This window comes from Chelmon rostratus, chromosome 3 (genome assembly GCF_017976325.1).
Source record: "Chelmon rostratus isolate fCheRos1 chromosome 3, fCheRos1.pri, whole genome shotgun sequence".
Taxonomy (NCBI): Eukaryota; Metazoa; Chordata; class Actinopteri; order Chaetodontiformes; family Chaetodontidae; genus Chelmon; species Chelmon rostratus.
In genome coordinates this window covers 17929854-17955072 of record NC_055660.1, presented here as the reverse complement: position 1 = coordinate 17955072, position 25219 = coordinate 17929854, and the positions used below count along the sequence as shown (strand labels likewise).

The following is a 25219-nucleotide window of genomic DNA, read 5'->3' as shown; positions in this document are numbered from 1 at the left end:
GATTCTCCAATTCTTTACATCCTTTCTCCACTCGTTTTTTTCCCTCCATTCTCGCCCTTCAGCAGCTGATCATACAGGGATGCCTCTGAACTCTTCTTTCTTCTCCCCCTTTGCCCCTGTGCTCCAATTTCTTGATGATGGTGCTGTAGCATTATCGACTGTACGGCAATGCTGAGGGAGTTCAGATAGATCACATATTGATTGGGACAGCTTAACACTGCAATGTTGTTTATTTATATTGCGTTCTGCCAGTCCGGCGGTATGTCTGGCCGTCTGACAGCTAGTCTAGACCTTTTTAAGACATCAGCGACGTGAGCAGTACATGCACAGGTTTTTTCTTTTTCTTTTTTTTCCCTCTTTTTTTGTTATTGAATAGTGTTTGAGGTTTTGTTGAGGTTGCAGTGAATTGATTACTTTCTCACTGGTTGGGCAAACACTTCAGGTGGGCAGAAAGAAATGAGATGAAAATGAACTGAATTGAGAAATTGAAAAATGATTGATGTGTGAATAATTTAAATGATGTCAGATGTGTGTCTGTTGTTTGTCCCAGGTCCCAGAACTGCTGAATGCAAATACATGTCCGAATGTTTTTATAGATAAAAACACACTTTGAGGATCTCTTCTTGAATAATTCCACTCATTTATTTTACTGAAAACTATTCAGAGGTATTGATAAGAATATGGGAAAACTGTAAGACTTACACTACAGTTTTTCCAGTCCAGATGTTTTTGCTGTCATGTTTCACTGCAGGTGGTGGAGCTTTTCTTTATTCAGTGACCTGAGCAGCTCGGAACAACAGACCTCATGCAAGGACTGACTTCCCGCAAAATGGTTTTATAAGTGGACAAATGTTAATGTTTGATAAACAGCGGACTGTTGAACGTGGAAACCCTATAGCGTACAGAACGATGCAAGGCATGAAGCCTTGTGTACTTAACTAGTATTAAAACTACACTAAGAGCCCAGATGAATATATTTAGTTCAAGAAACTGAACTCCAGTTTGTTTTGACTCCCTCTCTGCGGCTAAAAAAAATCAAACTTGTCTGGATAACAGTCAAAACTAGGGATGTTTGGACTAGTCCCCAAGTCAATGCTACAAAAACAAAATGTGAATCACACACAAGACCCTAAAAGCACTCCATTTATTTTTTATTTTTTATTTTTTTAATGTGAGAATTACAAGTAGTTAGGGGCTGAAGACGCTCCAGCAGCACCGAGTTGTAACCTGTGATTTCACAGCCGTCAGAACGCAGCCCTCTCAGTGAAGGCCTGCGGATTTGGGTTTTAACGACCTAGAACCCTGTAATAGTGGGTGATAATGACAACACACTCAAGTTTATTGGCGCTGATTAATGAGCAACAACAAACCAGAGTGCCTTGTCATCAGACAAATTGAATAAAGACCAGACAAGTGCTGGCCTCTTTGAGCTGGCTATGTCATGTGCCTAATGATCAATCACGGCATGAAGATTCTAGACAAGAGACGGCGCGAGTAGCACTTCAGCGCTGCAGCGCTCTCTGAACTGATTGCCCGTTTTGCCTCGTCGTGGGAAAGTAATCGGGCCATTCAGCCACTCGGTACAAGCTTTTATTTGTTGCTGCGCAAACCCTTCCCTAATGTGGAGCGTAGCGTTTTTGCACGTTCATGGTCGAGCACATTCATCAACGCGTCCTCAAACGTTTCAAATCATCGCGCTGATGAGGGAGAGGTAATATATGCACGGCCTTGGTATTTTTAGAAGTCGATGACCGCTACAGCTCATCGATGACGCCATGAATGGAAAAGGACACCTCTTGTCTAAAGGGACACTAAGTTAGGCTGATGTCACACTTTACTGCATCTGTAACCTTGTGTCTTTGTTCTTGTCTGTCCGTACCTGCATCTCAGTTTCTGCACGTTTGTCCTCACTCACGAGCACAGGACTCACAAAAAACGTCTGCTCCTCCGTTTAACCCCCCCCCCCTCAGCTTCTCCGTAGCGTCTTTCAGTCCACGCCACTCACCTTCCTCATTTCACATGTGACATGAAGAAGACGGATGGAGCGCGTCTGCATTATTTACAGTAGCTCCAGACCCGGCAGGCTCGCACTCACCACAGCACAGAGCTGTTTTTAGAAACGGCGCCTTTGCTTTCGAGACTTCAATGGAAAGGTGAACTTTTATTAACGGAGCTGATGTGGCCGCGGTTTAGGAGAGAAGACACTGACATAACTGAGGCTGAAGCAGAAAGAACGCGTTATGCAATCTGTTCTGGCTGTTACTGCATACTCTCTAAGGGATGACAGAGGTAATGTAATAACTTCAGCTCGTGTAGGCTGCATTAATAAATTAACACACAAGCAGGCTTTTTCCATTTTAAACACTGAATTACATAAGCGTTTCTAACATCAGCTCGACCGCAGATTTGTACATATTTGAAAGCGTGTGCATTTTCAGTGCTCATCCTCTTGACGTTCCTCGTAATTAATTTATTGTGACTCACTGAACTGTCTCAGAAATGAACGCGTTACTGGCAGACTATTAACCAACAAGTCTGATCACTAAAACACAAACAGATCTCATTTTTATTGACTGAATGAACTAGTGCAGTGTCAAATGGGTCAGCCCCTGTTTCAGTGTATGTGCTGAGTGGCGCACTGGAGGTGCTGCGCAGAGCCTTACACCGTGTACGGGTCATTGCGGGGCTCGTTCCTCCGACACTCAGAATGTCCTTTAGCTGTGCTGCGAGTGCCAAAAATGTCCTTTTGCTTGATGCATTTCATAATCTTGCAACATGACAGCCCTGCACTTACCAACTTCTACTGAACTTTTAAGTGGCTGGTTGGTTCTGCTCCACTGCGCCAAGCTGGTTTCGGAAATTGTCGGCACAGGCGGCTGTTAAAGCCTCTATAATTATTTCTTTATTTATTTTTTATTAACAAGACGTGACTTCTTGTATCTGAAAGGGGTTGCTTGTCGTGATGAACCTGCAGAGGATTGGCATCTGACTCTGCAGTCAGATGCTTCACACTATCTTTCAGCCCAATGTTTTGGCTTTATATACTGTTTTCAGGCAAAAATTGCCCAAAACTCACTGTACTCTTTTTTGCCAGGCACCAAACAGCGGATATTTCCCTGAAGAGTTGGTAAAGACATCAAGCAGAGCTAAAATAAGCTCTGGATGCTAATATCGCTGCTTATCTGCTGAATGTGTAAATAGGTTCGCTAACAAGTTTGCAGCATGAACATTAGAATATAATTACTAATATGTGCGTGTTGTGTTCACTGCTTGTTTCTGCTGCCCCCAAGTGGCTTTAAAGGAATAGTTCAGCATTTTCTAGAAAGTGAATGAGTGTGTGTCTTTGTGTTTGGCGTGGAACTTAAGTTGGTGGGCGATTAGCCTAGCGTAGCATGAAGACAGGAGGCAAGGGGAAACGGCTAGCCCGGTTCTGTCCAAGTTTAAAAACATGTCCACCAGCACATCTAAAGCTCACTGATTAAAATCTGATGCAAATGTAAAAATGTGACTTGGGGGGGATACTGTAGGCAACAGTTTATACATCCTGTGGTTAGCTGTTCGCAAACCAATTGTCACACCTTGTAACTTCCTCTAAAACAAAAATTTGTTGTCACAATAGTTGCATGTGAATTTACTGTTGACTGACTCATCAGCGAATCAGCTGTTTGTGCTGGCGACAGTTGAAAGCCAAAACGAACTTTCGGAGATTTCCCTTCGCTACTGTGGGTCTTCATTGCTGTCGCGGTGAAGTCAGTTTACACCAGTAGACAGATGATGTGGTAAAACGAATAAAAAGGAAAGCATTTTCTTTATGACTCGTTCCTTGTTGTGGCAGAGGTCGGCCAAACACCCCGTGCCTTTATAACTATTTGTCTCTGATCTTAACCTGCTGCTCTGTCTGGCTTCCCTGTCGGGGAACTTTGTGCTCAGACAACGAAAGAATGCCCTCCACGGCCTGGTATTCTGTGTGTGTGGGTTTTTTTTTTTTTTTCTTAGTTTGTGTCCTTTTCTGACATCACAAATCTTACACGTACACCATTGTCTAGAGACTCGGGGCCTTGAAGTGAATAGCTACAGAGTAAGTGAGTCATGGCGTTGCTGCCCTTTCACAGTGAAACTCGTCTGCGCTCCCGCAGGATTGTGGATACGACGCCAAGGTGATGCAGCTCAGTTTGTGACCTTTAATGCATAGATTGTGTACATAATGAGGTAGAAGCTTAACTTAGGTATAAGTATAACTGAGGAATGTGTGCGTAGGACCGCTTTGACTGTGGTATTTTATGCAACATTCATTGCTTTCATTCATTCAAAAGCATCTTATTGACAAGTGGCTGCTATTTTGTGAGTGAGGAACTGTACATAACACTATGCTTTTGAGCACACCGGTGTGTCTACATACGGGACTCTATGTACTGCTTTTAAATTTGCAAGTGTTTGCATACATGCATGCACCATGTGGCTGGGGTACTGAATTGAGACAGGTCAGGACAGGTATTTTCAAATACAATCAGACCCTGGTTTGAATGTCCTGGTGCGCCCACGAATAATCTTTCTTTTTAGATACCAACAAAAGCTTTCGGATCATTGTTTCAATAAATGGCAAGACTTGAACCAATGGGAAAAAGAGTGTATGAAATGCTGGATATTCATTCCCTGCGCCACACTTAATCAGAATGAATCAAAAGCCGTTCTAATTAATCACGCTTGTCCTACAGCATCTTCAAACCTCTTTACTCTCGTGGGAGGATCTATTTTTCAGATGATCACTGGGGCAGATTGGGCCTTTGAAGCTCTTTTGAACACAACGATGACCATCACCACACTTCAACAGAGCACTGAGGCTTATTTGATACAGGGAATGTACTTGACTTGTACTTGAATGCACACACTATTAGTTAACTTGGTAAATGTATTATATTAAACACACCATGCTTATTATATTGCATGGAAAGGATGTTGTCGTATCAGCACATTGGGCCCTATTAGGCTGATCTTCCAGCATTGCTTGGTTGATGTAGCTGGACATTGGGTCCTTTTTTATTATTAAGCTAAATTAAAATAGATAAAAGCAAGTTTTAGCTTTTCTATTTTGGATCTTTATTATGTGGAATTTCATGAGCCATCAAACATCACCATGCAGCTGTCTGGAAGCCGCAGATATCCTAACTATGCAAATCCTCCCGAGATAGGATCTGATATAGCTGCTTGGTTTTGCATCCTTCCACTAGCCTTGGTGTAATGACCAGCAGGGCTTTACGCAATTGTTTCATTCATTTCAGCACATACCTGTGAAATACGTGTATTCATGAGAGATTTTGCAATGGCAGCTAGGCGCCACTGTGGTGGCTGAGCAGGGAACAGAGTTCAGCTTCACTCGTTCACAGCCTGTAACACATAAAAGGATTATCAGCATCACTGGCCATCATCAAACCATCATTTTCTTGCCCTTTACGCCTCATTTTTTCCTCATCTTCCTACTCTCTTACTTAACAATCCGTTGTCAGAAATATCCAGTTGTGTCCCTTTTACTCTCTTCAATTTAAGTCCGACCCCTCCTTCTCATTAAAACTGCTCAAGTTGCCCTCCTTTGATGCTCCTCAGTCTCTCAGTCAGCTCCTTTTCTCCGTCTTTGAAATCATTCATTCATTTCCATATCTTTCCTGGGTCCTTCCTTTTCTGGGAAACAAGGCAATAAAGTATGAATGTTGACACGGGGCCAAGCAGACAAGCAATTCACGGTTAAACTCACACAAACATCTGCTTTTTACTCTGTGGCGGAGAGGTTTCTCGCTTTCTTTTGGCCTCGGGGCAGAAATAAAGAAATAAGCACAGCTGAACTAGTTATAAATTACGAATAAATGTATATTTATGTATTGTTGAACTTTTAAAAAAGCATACCTTTATTTTACTGTGATGCAAAATAAAGAATATCTTCCAGTTCTATTTCAGTGGCTCCCAATAGTTGCATGACTCCTGTTAAGATCTGATGCAGACTGTGGTAACTCCGACTGGAAACACTTCAAAAACTGCAGCCAAAAAAACAATCCCAACACAAATCCATTTAGTAGTTGTTCTTGTGCTTTTATTCACACCACATGGTCTTCATCAGCAGATGATGATCTTCTCAACAAGAATTTCCTTTAAGGAATGTGAAAAAAATTGAAAATTTGAACATGCACTAAGCTCCAGAACATCTACTTAATGGACCTGGTGGTGAGTTTGATTTCTGATTTATAAGCATTTTTGCTTATGTATTCCTAACTTTAAATTAAATTATAAAATCCTTGTTTTGACTGCAGTATTTCCTAAGCCTGTTACACTGTGTGCTAATGTTTCTGGGTTACAGTGCAAGTTTCCTGAAGTGGTTGTTGTCCGACAACAGTCAGTGACCGTGTCCTGTCTGTGTGTTGTTTCTTCCAGTACCGGATTGGGCAGCTGTACATGATCAGCAAACACAGCCACGAGCAGAGTGACCGAGGGGAAGGAGTGGAGGTGGTCCAGAATGAACCATATGAAGACCCGGCTCACGGCCAAGGGCAGTTCACAGAGAAACGAGTCTACCTCAACAGGTGAGCGGAACGCGTCTTTTCTAGTTCACTGTCGAACATTGATTTGAATGTGGAGTGCCCCTACGCTCGGCCGGCAGTTAGTCCAGCGCATTTTGGGTTAAACCTGCTACCAGCTCATGAAGCTCCCGCAGTATATATGATGTCTTTATTAGACAGAGTCCTCCAGCCAACAGGACATATTTGTGCTTGGTTAAAAAAAAAAAGACATTAGATGGACTGAAGCGCAGACAGAATGCAAATTCAAGATAAAAGGCATCACAAAACCACCGAGTAGCTCTGGGTAGTGCACAAGTGAAACACTGCAGCAGTGAGCTTAGTAACAGTTGGTACTGAGGTATATGATCAGCTCAATCTAATATCAAATATATGTCAGATCAAGCATGATCAGGGGTAAACTGATGTTTAAAGTGCTGACCACTTTTAGTTGTGGTATGTGAGGCCACGTAGGGTCAGATCAGGAAAAGATGGAACCAGAGGTGGTAAAGTTTAGAGAGGGGGCTATTATGACTATTATATGGATGTAGACATAGATTGTCACAAAGGAGAACATTCCTCAGTGGGACAATGCCCAGAGCATGATCTGGTCTTTAAGATAGCTATATATAGCTATATATATATTAAGATATCTGGGACCACCTGGGACCAGATCTCTTCTTTCTGGTCTCTCTTACTCAGAACAACTCAGCTTAAAGTTGATCCGTAGCCATGATTTTTACCAAAGCTGGAAAAACCTGGAGTACAAATTACTGTGTATATCCGTATATCAACTGGCTAAGATTATATTCTTGAATAAGGCTGTAAAGGTTTGTGTACACACAAATACACACATGCTGGCTACTGCAAGTCATTCCTAGCAGGTTTCCCTGAGTTAGTCATCCACAGTTATATATCACCCCATACTGATGCATCTCATTGCATCCCGTGAGCCTTTGATGATGTGTGTTTGCATGTGACCCTGCCACACACAAACAGTTTTGTCCCACCCACATGAACGAAAGAGAGATGGCAGAAACCAGCACGGAGAATATGTGAAGAAGAAAGGAAAACGACAGCAGGAGAGAGAGAACAAGAAACAGGGAGAGTAGAGAGGGGCGGGTGGCGGGCAGAGCTGCTGCGGGCCATTTGTTTGAGCACAAATACCTGTGTCAGCGTTCGCAATGCCGGGGAACTAATTATGTTGAGTCAGCGCAGCTCGGCTCTTCAGAGGAGAGAGGAGGAAGAAGGGAGAGGGAGCAAGCAGATAAAGAGATAAGTTTGCTCGGACGCTAACAGTTTCCTCTGTCTGTTCCACAATTTCACTGAAAACCTGTTTCTGCAGTTGCTCGAGGCTTTGTTTGGACAATAAAGAAATCATGGTTTGAATGGCAAAGAAAAGGAGGTTGTTGTATGGACTTTTCTCTTTGCACACCAAGTTCAAACAAAGCTTTAGTTCCCTTGTAAAACAGACATGCTCGGACCATTGCACCCTCTGTGTTTAAGTCTCGATTGTGTCACTTAAGTGGGAACGTTTAAAAAATGGCTTCAGGCCAGACATTCAACAGCATGCTTACTAAACTCTTTACCTATGAGAGAAAGGAGGAAAGCAAGAGAGAACAGACAAATGAAAGAGTACGAACACTGACCTTTGCAGAGTAGCTGACATTTTGTTAAGCTAAAGTGTTCATTTATCAGCATGAACACGAGAGCGGAGCAGTTTCCCGTGTAGTGTTTCATCCAAAATGTGATCGCAGGGTAGCTTGCTACATTTATGCTGATAAACACATGACAGGACAGTCCCATACAAGCTGTGTACGCCCGTCTGCGCTGTACATCAAAGGTACTCACAGAAAAGGAAGAAAAACACACACACAAAAGAAAAGGCAGCGTCTAAAGTGTAAAATAAAGGTTTGACAAAAAACTCAGTAAGTTACAGTTATATCTGGGACTTTACCACGACTCTGCCCCATTCGACTGGCCATCCATCTGGCTCTGCAACAACTAAACATTTAGCTCTGATTCACCAGCAGGGAAGTCAATCTGGACTCATTCTGTCACGCTTCAACCACCCCATTAGCCCTCACAGTCTGCCTTGCGCTGTATTTCACTCTCTGTCCCGATCCCATCCGACCTGAACATCGATTCCACACCTGTCCTGTCAGTAACCTTCATTAAGAGCGGAGACGGGGATCGGTGAGTTTATGATTATTTAAATGTTGCATTTCTTTGCACCCAACTCAACTATGGTAGTTTATTATTCTTTTTTTAAAATCCTAAGTACAGACCCTGGCTTTGGCGTGAAAAGTCCGAGCAGCCACCCACCACGCTTGCAGGCTTGGCAACGTGGGCTCCCTAGCAGCAGCTATTGGCAAAGATCTTTAAAAGAACAAGGAGGCAATGGGAGAAATCAACAGATGGGGGTGTAGGAGGAGTGTCAGTCCCTTTTGTTGGGAGGGAGGGAGAGGGAAAGAGAGAGAGTGAGAGAGCGAACAAGCCTGCCAACATTCACACAATGTGACCGTCGAAGGCTGTTTTTGTTCGCAGCCGTCACGATGCAGTGGGCGCCATTTTTGTCCTCCTTAAGGAATTGTTTTCCACGTCAGTCAAAGGAAGTGGAGATGAAGGCAGGCTCATGAAAGCCTGGGCTACATTTGACACGTCTCATAAATAAGTGCTCACCGCAGCCTCAATTATAGTCTTGGCAGAGTTCAGAGTTCAAGATCACAGAATGTCAAGCACGAACACTCACCAGGTCCCCTGACTGTACATGTTGACAGCATACTGTCAGTATGAACAGTGAGCACGTGGTAGGTGATGCACAGAGGTTCAGGGTGCCAGAAGGGGCTCAAGTGCAACTAAAGGAATCGTTTGGCATTTAGGAAATATGCATCTTTGCTTTCTGATTTCTGCTTTTCTGAAAAGAGAGCTGAGCTTTCAGCTAAACTTTCAGCATGAAGTCACACCCCACAGTTTGTGTTCTCCTTCGTCTTAAGTTCCAAGTAGGTTAGAAAAAACCTTTAGGTACTACGGAGGAAAAAATGCTTTTGGAGGCGTCCTTTTCACACCAAATCTCTATTTTAGTGTTCTGATTTTCTGATCAGATTCTTCTTTCACAAGTGGAACAAGTTTTTGATGATTGCTGCGATAACGGTAGCAATTTCACCCGCATCCCTGCTGCTGCTGCATGCTCACAGTCTCTCTCCTCATATGTCTCAATGTCTCTCTGCAGTAAATTACCCAGCTGGGCTCGAGCGGTGGTTCCTAAAATCTTCTACGTGACAGAGAAAGCATGGAACTACTACCCTTACACCATAACAGGTGAGCAGCTGTGTTTGCTGGACCGGCTAATTCATCTGATGCAGCTTAGCCAATACCACAAAGAGTACATCAAATCCAGTTGGCTGCTGTAACAAAAAGAGCCCTTCTTTAACACTCTAGCCCTCGTCTCGTGTAGAAAAAGAAACCCACAGCAGCTCAGGGTGGAATAGTTTAGTACTGCAGTCACATGAAGCACAACACTTTTTTTTTTTTAAAGGTCAGCCTCTCAACTGCTTTCCAGTGGGCAGAAAGTTGTTTATTCAGCACTCACCACTTGGTCCAAGTGCTTTGCTGCATGTTTTTAGGGAGTTGGGAGTAGCGCGTGAAAATGAAAAGATAGTACGAGTTCTCACGTTGCATCTTTGTAGAGCAACCGCTTCTATCACGTGGTCCAAAATTTCTAACCTCCCCTGCATTTGTTCATCCATTTTGAACTAACAGTGCCTGCAGGAAAGAGCTCCTCCACCACAGGCCCTGTGCAACTTCAGTCATGCGTTGTATAATTCAGGAAGCTCCGATGCTCACTTTTCAGCTCGTTCATATGTCATTTCTCAAGGACATGTGAGAAATCATCGGTTTTATAGCATTCTAAGCAACATGTAAGTGGAATGTTAAATATCAGTGACCTCCTGAAGACAAAAGAGGAAGGAGGGCTCTGCAACATGGATCAATAAGGTGTAGCCTTTAACTGTAAAAGGTGATAGTATTGACAGCAGCTCTGGACAAACCACAGCTGATACTGTAGATTCACAGTCCTGAATGTTAACACACAGCATTTAAAGATAACTCGGCCCAGATGTGATGACGACGCACCGATCAGTCTCACACCACTGCAGCTTCCTGTTCGTCAGCCCATCAGTTTGCCAGGCAGACGTGTGAGGCCGACACGTATTCGCTGCACATGTTTACAGTGTCGCCGTGAAGTAAATGCTTTTTACCTACACCGAGTTGCAATGAGTGCGGCAGTGGAATAAGCCTCCCTTCATTAATCACCGACATTACAAGCAGCCAGCAGTCAGGAATGCAGCGATCAGAGCCGCAGTGCCCAGAACACATTTCTGTGGTGCTTTAATGATCCTGATCTGAGGGAGAAGTTTTACAAGCGGAGGAATACAGATAAAAGGGAATTTCTTTTTGATGAGAGCAAATTAGAGAAAGTGGAGGAGAAAGTCACTGAGGAGGGGAAGATGTGTGGTATCAGATATGTGGCAGTCACTGTGCGGTTCCTGTACGTCTCATGCAATTCTTCTACATTGTGGCCTTCTCATACCCTTCAATGCTATGGAAAATGTGAATAAGCTGTATTAGTAACTGTTTCTCTTGTGCTCTGTCTCCGCTCTGGCCTGATGTCACCTCACGCAATGGCCTGTAGAATACACGGTAAGTATCTTCTGTGTCTGTTTCACTACCTTTCCCTTTAATATTACACATAGCCATTAAAAAAACCCACTAATGATTAGAAATGTCAGTGAACTTTGTCAGACAGCTCGTCCAATTAGACAAAAAGGCAGACACTCACAATTTAAAGCATCTGTGATTCATTCTTTTTAGATGCTATAATGAGAAAAAGTGAATTTTATCACACAAACACACACACACGTATCTTTGCTAATAAGCAGAACTTCCTGTGTGACCTGTGATTAAACCCTGAAAACACACAAAGCCTTGGCATCATAGGCTGACACATTTTGAAGACACACATGCGTATGAGTAAGAAATGCGTGAGTCACAGCGCTTTAGGGTTCAGGGATAACAGGGGACAGACAAAATGCTGTGGTGACAGAACGCCTGATATTGCCCCTGTTTATGTGTGGGTGCGTTTTGTGTTCATGTATGAGTCAGTGTAAATACACCCGTGCCAAAATCATTTAAAAAAAAAAAAACAAAAGTCGTAACAATTGTCTTGGCTTTTGGCAATTTTGACAAAGAGATAGAAGTTTAAATCAAAGCCTGAATTGCATCAAAGGAAAGAGACAGAAAGTTCCAGCAGCAGCTCTAACAGTCATTGTTACTGCAGTAAAAGTACTTTGAAAGCGTTAAGACGTAAATCCAAATCTCGACTCCATCTGCATTTATCACCAGGCGTAAGGAGCGTTAACTTTCTGCTGTTCACCGCATCTATATTTACTCTTTTAAAGGCAGTAAAACAACAGTGACAGCTATGATACGTTGGGTTCAGCTCATAAATTGCTTTTTATATATATTTATGTCATTTTTTTAATTGAATTTATGTTTATGTAATAATCATTTTTCTTTCTTTATCCACAGTGCTCATTCCTGCCCAAGTTCTCCATCCACATAGAGACAAAATACGAAGACAACAAAGGTTGCAATGACAATGTGAGTATGTGTGTGTGTCTGTCCGTGTGTGTGTGTGAGAGAGAGATATGAGCTTTTAACAGTGGTTGTAAAATGTAATTGCTTCATTGTTTTACCACCAACAAATCTTTGCCATCCCTTTCCTGCAGTCTCTGGCTGACATATACAGCAACGTTTCTGCAGTGAGCCTATATCGGCACATAGGCCCAGTCAATTAATCAGTCAGGCTCTGACTCCCATACAAATCTCTCAGCTTAATATAGCTCTGCCTGCCTTCTGTCCTTCTTATACAGAGCTCTGCACAGCGAAACAGGCCAATTCTAAACGCAAAATATCTCACAGCAGACATATGGCTGAAATCAAGACCTCTGTGACGGCGACATGAGTAAAACCATCTGGGCAGATTTGGCAACTCACAGACCCTCCTGTGCAATCCCGTCGTATCATAATGCCAACTATACAATGCGCCTTGAGCATCTGCCAAAAACTGATCCACTTGTTGGACAGCTAATTTCATTTGGTCTACTAGACTACTCTCCTTCTCTCTATATTTTACTCCACTTTCCAGTTTATAGGGGCATTAGTCATCAAATAAAATGCTGCCACTGCCTGGACAGTGAGGAAGAAGAACAGTGGTGGTCAGCGGACACATAGCTTGAAATGGATCATGGTGGGTGGTCAGCAGGTCAACTTTACTGTGCCATTTTGCTTTAAATTGTCAGTGGTTTGGCAACTGTATAAGGGAGGAATGGCTCCCAACTTTGCTCAAGTGTTATACATGTACTCATAAAGCAAAGAGGGAGACAGAAAGGGGCAGACTGTCAGTGTGGGTTAAACACTGTGATGTAGTGATGTTTTACGCTGATGGTTGCTTGGCTTGACAAGGCAAGGCGACAGATCAGAGACCTTTTCATTAAACCTAGCAGAAATCGCCTGCAGCCGGTGCTCTTCATGGGTAAAGACTGAGACAAAACACACTTTTGTTGCATAAATATGTTTGTTTGTGTGTTTAAGATGGCAGACAGTACAAGGCGTCATGGACTCAATGATACAGCTGCGCTACATCTTCAGGGCAAACAGACAAGAAGCTCTGCATGTTTTATGACATTGTGTAATCGCTTCATAAGTATGTGATTTGTGTTTGCTCTGAAGGATGCTGTGAAATAATATAAATGCAGCTGTGCGCTGCTTTGTTTCGAACATTTCATGTAACAGCGTTCTCTCTGATCATGTGTCATGTTTTCCCACGTATGCGTTCTGATGGTATAACATGCATCTGTCTGCTCGGGGTGTCTGTGTGTAGAAGCTGGGAAAAGAAGGACTGACTGAGTGGAAGGGATTCAGAAATAGTGCGAGTGAAGGAGGAAAATCGTGGGTGCGTGGACAGGAAATGAGTGGGTGTGTGAGTGGACGTCATGCGCCATTGGAATGGAGGCTACAGTAACATTACATGACATGCAGAACTCCACAGTACTCTCCAATGTCAGACACACACACACACACACACACTCACACATTAAGGTTTAACATGTGTCCTGAGGCTCATGTTGCTATAGTGATCTCTCCAAGGGTCCTTGAACTACACAGTGGGCAGAAAGAGAAAACACAGCTTTTTTGTTCTTTCTCTCTTTCCATTTGCTGTATTATATGCTTTTAACCTTTGACACTGTTTAATGTTTCATTGTTGTCCGTTTTTTTAACATGGCCAGTCAGTTTTTGATGAAGCTGACGCATCACTACAGTCTACGTCTACATATCTTTAACTTTCAGACCCCCAACAAGTCATTCCCATTAAAGTACGCCCAATTTAGAGACACTTAATGACCTATTCTTACAACAGCTGGTCATGTCTAAGCCCTGCACCTGCACAGGTGCCTCTTCATTAAAACCGGTGAAATTAGAAGTGCCCTGAAGTCCAATGTGACCATCCATGGAATGGCCTGCAAAGGGTTTTCCATAAGGCCACTTTAGATCACAGCCTCCAAAAGAGTCAAATTAGGTATTTCAGTTAATAATATTAAATGGGAAGTGCATCCTCCACAGCACATATACTGCATTCCACATGTTCCTCCATTCACAAAAGGAATCTGTCCCTTAATTAAGTTAAGTTACTTCAGAGGTAACAAATCTCTCAGCCTCATTTTACTCAGTTAATTATTGTCCTTTATGTATGCCATGAATGAGATTGGTCTGTTTTGAGTGTAGTCCAATCCAATTTTCTTTGTAGCCTGTGATTACTGTCAGCCTTCAGGGGTCCTTGCTGCTGGGCGTTGCAGGACAAATGCCCTGCATTTGAATGAGATTACCACATTACTGTCTGTGTTTTCAGTTTGCATTCACTCTGGGCGACTGACAAAATGCACGAAAAAGTGCTGGCATACACTCTGGAATAGTACATAGCATATAGCATGAATTGGGATACAGCTCAGCTCATGCAGACTTTGGGATTGGCCGCATTGATACTTTAGCAGTGACTCTATGAGAATTTTTCTTGTTGGGAGAAGCAGGAGCAGAGCTACGGTTAGTGCAAATGTAAATGCAGGATTTTCAAAATGACACTGAATACTACTAATGCTGCTACTTTACAAGTCAAAACAAGGAGATGTGTTACTGATTGACGCTGGGGAGCCAATGTGTTGTCTTCTTTTTGTCTAACTTTTTTTTCCTTCCCTTTTTTTTCCTCTCAGTCTCCTCAAACATTAGAAAAGTAATTCTATTTTCCTTGCTTGGAAATGCTTCAATATACAGAACAGCAAGGACCAATTAATTAGTGCACTTATGTATTTATAATTGGTGTACATGCCCATTGCAGATATTTTTCCCTTTGCTTCTCAAATCCATGTTTCTCATCTCTCTCCTTCCTCCTCCTTTCTCCTTGACAGCCTCTGCATACATGTCCTCCGTCCTCCATTCCTCTATTTCCCTTCCCCTCCCCGTGACTGCATCCTTCTCCTCTTATCAAACTCTGTCTTGCTCCTGCCTTCTCCTCCACCACCTCATTTCTTTTTTATTGTTTACCTCCTCCATTCCTCCTCTCTTCCCCCTCTGCCTCTCTCCCCGCTGTCTTCATCGCAGTCTCCTTTCCCGCTGCATGGCTGCACTCATACATGCTGACATATCACCCTTATTGTGCCAGCAGTGCTCGGCCGCACTATAATTGACAGAATGCATCCTCAGAGGGGAGGAGGAGAAAAGAAGGGAGTGAGAAACGGGAAGGATGTACACACTAGATGGATAGAGATGGAGCAGCAGAGAAAGTTCACATTAAAAAAGATAGGAAGGCCTGACTGATAATGTACTAAGTGATATGTTAAAAAAAAAACTATATATATTATATAATATAGAACATGGACTGTAAGTATGCTATATCGATAACCTTATCGCCTTCCCCGGCCCTTACTTTATGATTCCAAGATATAAAATTATCCTCAGACTTATTACCAGCTGTGACAGCTGGTTGGTGTTCTTTCACCTTGTGAGTCTGTGTGTGTTTGTTTAAGTGTGTGTGTGTGTGTGTGTGTACATGCATCTGTGTGTCTTTTATCATGGTAAAATGAGGTCCTGGAGAAATCTATTGTAGCAGGAGCTACGACAGAAGCTTTATACGGTACACATGACATGAGATAAGTAAGTTTGGCCAATTATTGAATGTGCCAAACCATCCTCACGTGGTCGGCTTTTAACTTATGTTAGTATTTATAAAGATGTGTGTTTTGCTGAAATATTCCTCGTTTGAATACAAGGGATGAACAGCATTAAACATGCTAAACGTTTGAATGTCAATATGTTGACAGCCATCGCGGCTGAAGTGATTCTGATGACCTCTAGTAATCTTCAAATACATTTACATTCCACACTATTCCAGCTCCTACAGTGTGTGACAGTACGGTAGACTTGCACCTGTCAGAGTAACGTTGTGCTCAAACTTCAATTCACAGTGCGACTACTGTCAGTCCGACGCTTGAAAATCTGCTTCTGTTTCTCATGATTTGTTTTCATTCATTTTAATATTCCAGCAGCCTGCCTTTGGTTAAGTTAAAGATAAATAATCCCTTAAATGAAGCCTGTGGCCTCTAACCTCACTTTAAATGCACACACACACACAGACCTTCCCTTGCGGCAATATTGCAGGCACTGAGGATAGTCAGGTGAGACACTGTGTGTGTGTGTGTCTGTGTGTGTCTGTGTGTGCGTGTGTACTCGTATATAAATAGACTACAGGACAGTGGATGGAATGATAAATAGCTAATTGCATAAAAGTATGTAAATGTAGTATAATGCAAAATATATAGATTCATCGTTTATTGTGGTAAAAAGTTTCCATAATCAACAGCATTAGAAGCAATGAAGAATGATCATAAAAATAGTAAAAGCTAAGAAGGCAAAAGGAAGATAAGATAATAAGAAGGTTGCATTCACTTTTTGTACAGTCAGCTGACTGTCTGAACATATGAGAGGTAATTGCAGTGTGGCATTTGGCACACTAACAAATAGAAGATGTGGGCACGGAGCACCACCTCATGGCTGTGTCAGCTAGTACAACAGGGTTTCCAGTGTTTGCCTGAGCGATGCAGGGACAGAGAGTGACAAGACAGACAGTCCAGCATTAGTAACAGTATGAATAATTTCCAACCTCTGAGTCAAACGGCGAGGCAGGTGTGATGTAACCTGGAAAAGACACATTTCTGAGGTGTATTTTTGTTTGTGAGGATTGTCAGGCAGAGGCTGCAGTTGGCAAACCAATCTGTTCTGTTTTCAGATCTTTGACACCGAGCTGAAGGAGCAGGAGAGGGAGGTGTGTTTCATCGACATCGCCTACGATGAGATCCCCGAGCGCTACTACAAAGAGTCCGAGGTGAGCTTGTGTGGGTGTGGGTGTGGGTGTGCGTGTGCGTGCGTGTGTAGACGCTCGGATGGCTACTGGGAGCTAACACCACTTGTGGGGTGTAACTGTAGTGTTGAATGTGGAAATGCAGTAGTAGCAGGTTGTAAGTCTAAATTGTTGTTATATCTCAGTAATTTCTACTATAATACCATGGTATTATTATTATTATCTGGTAAATTTGTTGAAGTCCGAACACTTGCTCTAATACAAACTTTTGGGACTTGAGACCTCAGTCCCACTTGTCTAGTAGCTGCACTTCTCAGTCTGTGAAGTGTGAGAGCTGGTAATTGTCTTCAGAGCGGATGGATAACAGATTGCCTCAGCTCTAATGAGCCTCCATAGAAATTCTCTGTGGACCCGAGGGGTTAATGTGAATGGTATTTAACACAGACGTTCAGTCGTGCATCTAATTTTAGGCTCTCCCTTGTGTATGTGTCTCCACTGGGGTGGTGTTTAACCATTGGGGTGTAGAAACAATGATGCCTGAAGGCTTGGGTTAATTATTGGAAGAATTAATGTGTGTGTGTGTGTTTGTGTCTGTGTCTGTGTCTGTCTGTGTGTTTGTACACAGGACTTGAGATACTTCAAGTCAGACAAGACATCGCGGGGGATTCTTCAAGAGGGCTGGAGGGACACCCAGGACCCCATCATGTGCTCGTACAAACTGGTCACCGTCAAGTTCGAGGTGTGGGGTCTGCAGACCCGTGTGGAGCAGTTTGTGCACAAGGTGAATGTTCGATCTTTCATTTTAGGCACATTTCTTTTGGCTCAGCCATTTGGTGAAAATTTGTTAATTTGTTAAAAATGCAATTGGACGCCAAACACAAGAATGATTCAAATGTGCTCTTCGGCTGACTGCAGTGTTGTATCATCTGTGCTGACAGCTGTGCTGTGATGACATGTCTAATGGAAAAAGACAGTGGTCAATAAGTGCCAGATGGAATCCACAACCTGTCACAGGTGCAAACTCAACATGTTTGGTTCGCACTGCATTTTGGTCGGCAGTGGGATAAATTACTGAAACATTGAAATAAGTGGTTATTTCCCATCCTATTTCATGTCATGTTGCAGTTAATTATATGTCGTTAGGCAGTGTGCCTCTCTGAGGTGTTTTTCTGAGGTAGCTGCTCAAATCACTCTCGCCACTGAACTTGAGTTCTAATTTAAAATCCTAAAGACTAGAGGGACCTTCGCCTCCGTGACAGTGCCCCTGCAGGCTGAATCTTGATTGTTTTGCTTCTAAACATAATAACGCAGAATGATAAAAGGATGTTACCTGGGCAACCATTTTCTGACATGGTATTTGTGTTGTGTCATAGGTGGTTCGGGATGTGCTGCTGCTGGGACATAGGCAGGCATTTGCCTGGGTGGATGAGTGGATTGGTAGGTCGATCTGCCCAACACACTCCACCTGATTTACAGCCACTGGCACATATCAATCAAATATTTACTCACACCAAATTCTAATGAATGCATTGTCTACACAATAGTATTTACTTAAAAAAATTAAATAAGTATAGATCATCTTAATTGTACTCATAGATGAATGCATTGTTGTGTATTATCAATAACTTTGGTCAGCCTTTAAGGAATGCATAAATATTTCAGAAATGCTTTAAACTTTCCATGTATTTGTATGTTCTTAAATTTTACACCTTCTTGAAGTGTTACTATTTGCTGATTATTCATTCTTGCACTGTCATCGCTACTTAAATTACTGTGTGATTACTGTTTACTTACCAGTCGGTGTGCATGAAAAAAACACTCGACCTGCATCTAACCCCGTAACTGCCAGTGCTGCTCGTCCTCCTGCAGCATGGATCCTCCTCTCGGCTTAGCCACTAACACACTAATGACAAACACTGTCCTGTCGTGGGCAGACGTGGTCAGTGTTTGTTTGATGCCTGCACGTTGAAATCAACTCTCAAGCCACACTGTTTCATGTTTCATGTTGGAGAAATTCATGTATTATCAGTTTGAGACTCAACAAACTCTATTTGGCACTAATTTTCATAATGAAGTAGCAAGAAAAAGGCCTATTTATGCTTAACAAGCCAAACCAAAAGGAAGGATTGGAAATTGACATCAGTGAAGAATGATGCACTCAGTGAAACATGAAAGCTGCCTCTGTCTGGCTCTCTGAGAGTCCGGCTGCACGTGAGGCAGCCCTGTTTGCAACCATAAGTGGCTGCAACACATTTGCTCACTCTCAGCTGTTGAACTTTTTCCATAGCTGCAGGGCATAAAGATAACAAGCCCTTTATCTTTGCCGTGAAACACTTTCCTCCTCTCTCCTCCATTATACCACACCTCCCTCCAACTTGGATGCTTGAAATGCTCCCTAAATCTTTTCACAACAGGTGAGCCCTTCCAGGTGTTGCTTTCTTGTGCTTCCAGTGATCCAACCTCTTCGTTTGGTGTGGATTATTCATGCTTTTCCTTAATTTTGAAGCGTGCTTGACCTCACACTTCCTTTCCTCCCTTCTTCCTGGTGTGGCTCAGATTTGTCTAGCTGACTCCTGTAAACTCTCTGGGTCATGGGAAGCTAGCACAAGCTTTTAGCTTTAATAAGCTGTAATTATCCATTAAAAACGCTCTACTCACCCACGGAATGAACGTTTGCCACCTAACCCTCTCCTTCCACACCTGTCCGTCAACTGGAGTGCCATTATAGAGGAGTTACCAACATTTCGACCCTCCGTTCCACCCCTCCCCCCTTCTTCCAGATATGACTTTGGATGATGTGCGGGATTACGAGAGACAAATGCATGAGAAAACCAACATTAAAGTCGTAAATTGCCATGAGCAGCAAGAGCATTCCACAACAAACCCATCTTCACTGGATGACATAGAGATCCATGACAAAGCAAGCGTATGTGTATTTTTCATTGTTTCTTTACCCCATCGCCTCTCCTCTGTCTCATATATAAACCACAGGTATCTGTGAATGAAGTTATCACAGTTGCATATAACTGTCCACATACATCCACTCATTCTGTCCTACATGAAATCAAACGACGCATACATGAACTGTTGAATATGTAAAGAATATGATAATTCAAGTCTGCCAACATTCCCCAAAGGTTTGAGAAGGTATCTAGGAAGGCAATACAAATGAGCACTAGAAATATCTTGGTTATTGAAATAGCAAAATGTGACCAGATAAAAACATCTACATTTTTCTTGGTTTTTGAATCTTTGATGTTTGTTATTTCCCATTTTTCCTCTCATTGGTCTCAATTGATATTTTTCTAATCCAGACATGACAATGGATGAGGTGAGAGAGTTTGAGCGCGCCATCCAGGAGGCCACCAACCAGAAGATCGGGATATTTCCCCCATCGATCTCCATCAGCGAGACGCCCCTGTCCTCCTGTGCCCTCACCGGCCCTGCCAGCGCCCCCTCCACCCCCATGTGCACTGATGCGCCTGAGTCCCTCTCTGTCCCCAAGGACCGACCTCGCAAAAAGTCTGCTCCGGAAACCCTGACCCTTCCCGACCCTGTCCCAAGTGACGTCCCCCAGGGCTCTAACCTGAGCCCACTACCCCTTTCAAACCACCTCCAAACGTCCACACCACCCACATCCAACTCTGATCTTGCTGAGGAGGATGAGCAGTAACGGGACCTTGGGTTGTCTCCCCCCCATGCCTTGCTTTACATACCCCCCGACCCCGCTGTTTTAGTAGCCCAACGACACTAGCCTAACCTCCAAACCCCAGTGCCCAGACATTCGAGTTCTCTAGCCATATCACATGATTGCCATAATCCTGGACACGCAACAGTCACTCTAGAACTCGTTCATCAGTGTCATGAATACCATCCAGGCAGCTGTAGGCTCAGCCACCCCGACGTGGCTAACTTCCTCTTCCTGTGAGGCTAGCAGCCACATGTTCCATTTATTATAACAGCCACCTGATGTGTAATCAAAACAAAGAGCATCCGTAATTAATTTCGAGCGGCAGTTTCTTATGTTATATAAATAAATTATTGTTAGTGTTTCCTTAGTCATGTTTTCTTCAATCAGACAATAATTGCTTTCAAACTATTGAACTATGAAGTAGCTGCCTTAGCACCACAGAGCCAGTGGTGTTTATTAGTTCTGACAATGTGTGCAGATGAATGAACATTGTCATATTTCAGGCCGTGTGTATTAGAAATGAAATTTAATGTGACACAGTAGAATAGCACGTTAGACCTAATATGTTAGCGTAACACACACCAGAAAGACAGCTGAGTGTAGAACCACTTAGCAGCTGTTTCCTGAGCCGTCCAAACTGGCCTGCAGATCTGATTTCACCCATCCTGTCCATCCCAAATCCAATTATACAACAGATGCAAAATCAGTACAATCATAGAGCGTTTACACCTCAGGTCTACCCGACTCTCCCTGGCTCACTCTCCAAAGGCAGGGACGTTACTGTACCTTCTCTCCTGCTTATTGCCAAACAGCCACATTTTATACCTCCACAGATTTTACAATACAGCAACTATTGTATGTACTATACCAGTCGACTTAACCCTTAGAATGTTTACACACCAGAAACCTTGGAGGGTTTGCATATTAGCAGTAATGTTGTGGATTAAGCTGTTGTTATATCTGCATTCGCAGTTTTAGCATGACAGTTCAATGACTAAAATCCAGTTTGTCGAAGTTTATTACTGCATATATCTCACTCAAGTTGGCTGAGAGGTCAGTACAACAAAAAAAAAAACACAAAATAAAAATGTTGCCTGAAACGAATGCTGGACATCTCATGTGACATGAAATGTGATGAAATTTCATCAAATCAGCAAATCACTTTAATGTCATATGTAGGAACAAGGCCATTTTGGGGGGGGGTTAAGCATTGACTGAGCTTTGTGCACAGTGGAGCTAGTGAAAACTCAAAGTTTGATTTGAGGCCACGTGCATCAAGCTGACTTGAGCATGTGCTTCGTTAGCTGCATATCAGTTGCAGAAGTGCTGACACCTTTGCTTTGCAGGTGTTGCTTGGTAATACTGAGCCAGAACTTTGGTGGGCATAGAAAATTATTTGGAAAGCAAACTTACTTTGCAGCGACCCGTTATTTCTGATGTTGCAAATTAACATCCAAAACCCTAAAGGAGAAACGAATCACAAGGACAGAAAGTTACTATCGAACACCCTTTTTCCACACAGTGATATTATTCAAAGAGGGTTTTATATGCTGCATGGATTGTTCACAACATATATACATATTATGTGAGGTATATATGTCTTTACTGTAAATGAATGGATTGGAACAGTATATTTGGTGATGCAACTGTATGAAAAAAGCGAATGCCAACTTTGGAACCTCTGTACTAATTTTGTATAATAGGAAAAGCAGATTTCGAGTGAAACGTAAGCATGCCCAGAGAATATCGGCCAACAAACGCTTTCAACTCAGTGCCTCTGCATGCAACTATTAGTATCATCGCCTACATGTGTGTAAACCAATATCTATTGCATTTCATCTATAGAGACACTAAATTTCATTGCATTTCGTTGCCTGTTTTCTATCTCAAACGTAGAATTTAACCAAGAAGTGGGCTACAGCCCCATGATGTAGTAGCTTAACTACAACATAATCCAGTCAAATTTATCATATCAAACTACATTACCAGTCTCTCAAGTAACAGGGCTAACTTGTTGTTATATTTTAGAAAAAATAACACATTTCTGTTCCCCTCTCCATACCAATTACTTCTAACTTCACAGCGCAAATGCATTTTGCACTTTCGAGTCTTTGACACCTTATTTGACAATGAAGAAATGTCCAAATCTTACACAGTCTTGTTGGGTTCGTTGGACCAAAGTCCTATAGTACAGCATGGTGACTTCGAAGAAAGCAGGTTGAGGAGAGAGTCCTCGGTGGTGTTGCCATAAAATACTGTTAATATTATGTACAGTTTCTCACTGGCTTTTGTTAAAAAAACAAAACAAAACAAAACAAAACAACTGTAGCTATTTATCTGTAACTGTAGCTTTTGTCTTTGCCTTTTGAGGATAAAAAATGTTATGTACCAGTTAATTGGCCCTCTGTATATCTATTATGTATAGATTATACATACTTACAACTCTGGTATTGACCATCTCTCTTGTCAGGAACACAGAGATCCAGGGATATGTTGATCTACCACGGGCTATTAAAAATAATGCAAAATGTCCAGTTGTGTAACATTAAGCTCTGCTCTGTTTAAAAGAGTAACATATTAGGTATTGTAAATACTGTTGTTAATGACTAATTTAGTAGGTTTTCTTACATTAAATCTGTTCCAAGTTGCATTACTGATGTGACATGAATGTGCTCAAAGAGACAGTGAAGGATATTGTTTAGCGTGCGTGCGATAAGGGTGACATCTTCACAGACATAATTAAAGGTTTGTTTTAATCTCGGAGTAATTTGCATCTGTATCTATGAAGTCATTTACATCCACTGAGGATACTGAATTCAGTTTAGTTCACTCTTCTCAATCAAGTGTCAAGATTCCTCATTGTAGTGTTGCACTTTTGACTCTCCAGTTGCTTTTGGTGACCCTGCAGGGCAAAATGATTTGTACAAGCTGTAAAACGAAATGAAGCTTTTCTTTTTAGTGGCTGCTTTGATGTTTACTTGCCATGTTAATTGAGCGGTGATTGGCTTTTCTGTTGTTTCTTTTTTCGTAATAAACCTGCTGTACTTTGATTTAGTGGTTGCTGTATTGTTTGAAGGAAAATCTATATTACTTTCTCTTTATTTCATTGGATAAAAGGACCAAGCTTTTCACTCCTCCTCCCTTCTAATGATGCAGTTTGCATTCCGCCAGGCTGTTGTGCTGTCTCCTGATAACTGGGGCCTGTCTCACCAACCAGGATCACTGAGCTAGCTGTAGACCTGCACTGAGTTAAACCAGCAACAGCTCCATCTACTTCTCTCTGTGTTGGAGATCAGGTGCGGTCCCAGCTTTGCAGCTTTCTGCATGAATCCTGCTGTGTGAAACAGGCCCCAGAAGTGCCATTGGTGTTCGGCTGCTGGAAGTCGCTCTTAGTTCTTCCACTTTAACTATTATTGTATTTGTTATATTTTTACGGCTCTTCGAGGTTCATTTGGTTCTATGTTGTAATTATTGTTTTACTTTTTTCTGAAACAGACAAATAAACTTTACTAGCTATTGCAACACTGTTATTATTCATTCTGTCCTCTGTGCATGTTTCAAATAACCCCTTATGTATGCTTTATTCAAGAAAACCACACTCTGCAGCTCAGAAGTCAACAGTATCTTACTACTTGGTACTCCTGAAACCTTGTCTTTTGCCCTCTTTACCACCAGCTGATGGTGATCCCCACCTAACATGAATCTGGTCCACTATTTAACACTGTTTAAAAATGACAGCCACTTGTGATGCCTTTCTGTTTTCAGGTGCATTATTGTTGCTATTCCTGATGCATTACTGTGTAAACAGAATTTTTTGCTTATATTGTTGGGTAGTTTAAGCTTCGAAGGTATTCTATGCAGGATTTTCCACAAAACAATGCAACTCATAAAAAAGTAACCCCCCTCAATCATCACTTATGACCCACTGAAAGTGTGTGGCAGTGGATTCATCTGCAGAGACCCTGCCATCTGCCTGTATTTTGTTATTTTGCTGTGGTCAGCACATTGCTGGGCTGCAGCCTTTGGGCATTGGGTGTGTAGCCCCCAGCCAATAACAGTGCGCAGGTGAGGTCTGAACTTCATAAAAATTTAGCGACCAGGCCTTGAGCAGCATGCATCTGAGAGGAAGCTACAAAAAATGGCAGACACAGTGCCATGAAAATGCAAAGATATTGAGAATTGAAATGCCAAGACGACAAAGCTCTGTGCCCATCACTTCCTGTCACCTTGACCAAGAGGTTACCACCTGGATGTTGTGGCAAGAGAAAAGAGGAAAATGTGTATTATTGTGGCAACACTTAGACATCAACCCAATGTAGACAAATAAAGAAGACAGGATCTGGGATAGAAGGACTAGTTCAGCGTTGATGGGTTGGACTTTAATATACAGTATATACAATATATGGAAATAATTTTTCTTTTTATTCCATCCGTCATCGACTTCAGGGGAACAACCTTTAGCTTTGTCTATGCTGGAAGAATACTGCTGTCTTCATATCCATGTTGTATATAGAG

General features: G+C 42.4%; 1 protein-coding gene across 2 annotated transcripts in view; it reads left to right on the top strand.

Annotated features, from left to right (window-relative positions):
* The window catches only part of LOC121604454 (cytoplasmic phosphatidylinositol transfer protein 1-like), a 66506-nt gene extending 42286 nt beyond the window's left edge, over positions 1–24220 (top strand). The window contains exons 2-10 of one of the 2 annotated variants that reach the window (XM_041933968.1): positions 6421–6569; positions 9775–9863; positions 11236–11243; positions 12132–12203; positions 16942–17037; positions 17639–17794; positions 18387–18450; positions 19794–19939; positions 20328–20469. In XM_041933968.1, the coding sequence (XP_041789902.1) occupies positions 6421–6569; positions 9775–9863; positions 11236–11243; positions 12132–12203; positions 16942–17037; positions 17639–17794; positions 18387–18450; positions 19794–19939; positions 20328–20333 (786 nt within the window). In that variant the 3' untranslated portion in view covers positions 20334–20469. Of the gene's footprint in view, positions 1–6420; positions 6570–9774; positions 9864–11235; positions 11244–12131; positions 12204–16941; positions 17038–17638; positions 17795–18386; positions 18451–19793; positions 19940–20327 lie in introns of both variants that reach the window. The other variant, XM_041933967.1, reaches the window with a different exon arrangement.
* The last annotated feature ends 999 nt before the right edge of the window (positions 24221–25219 follow it).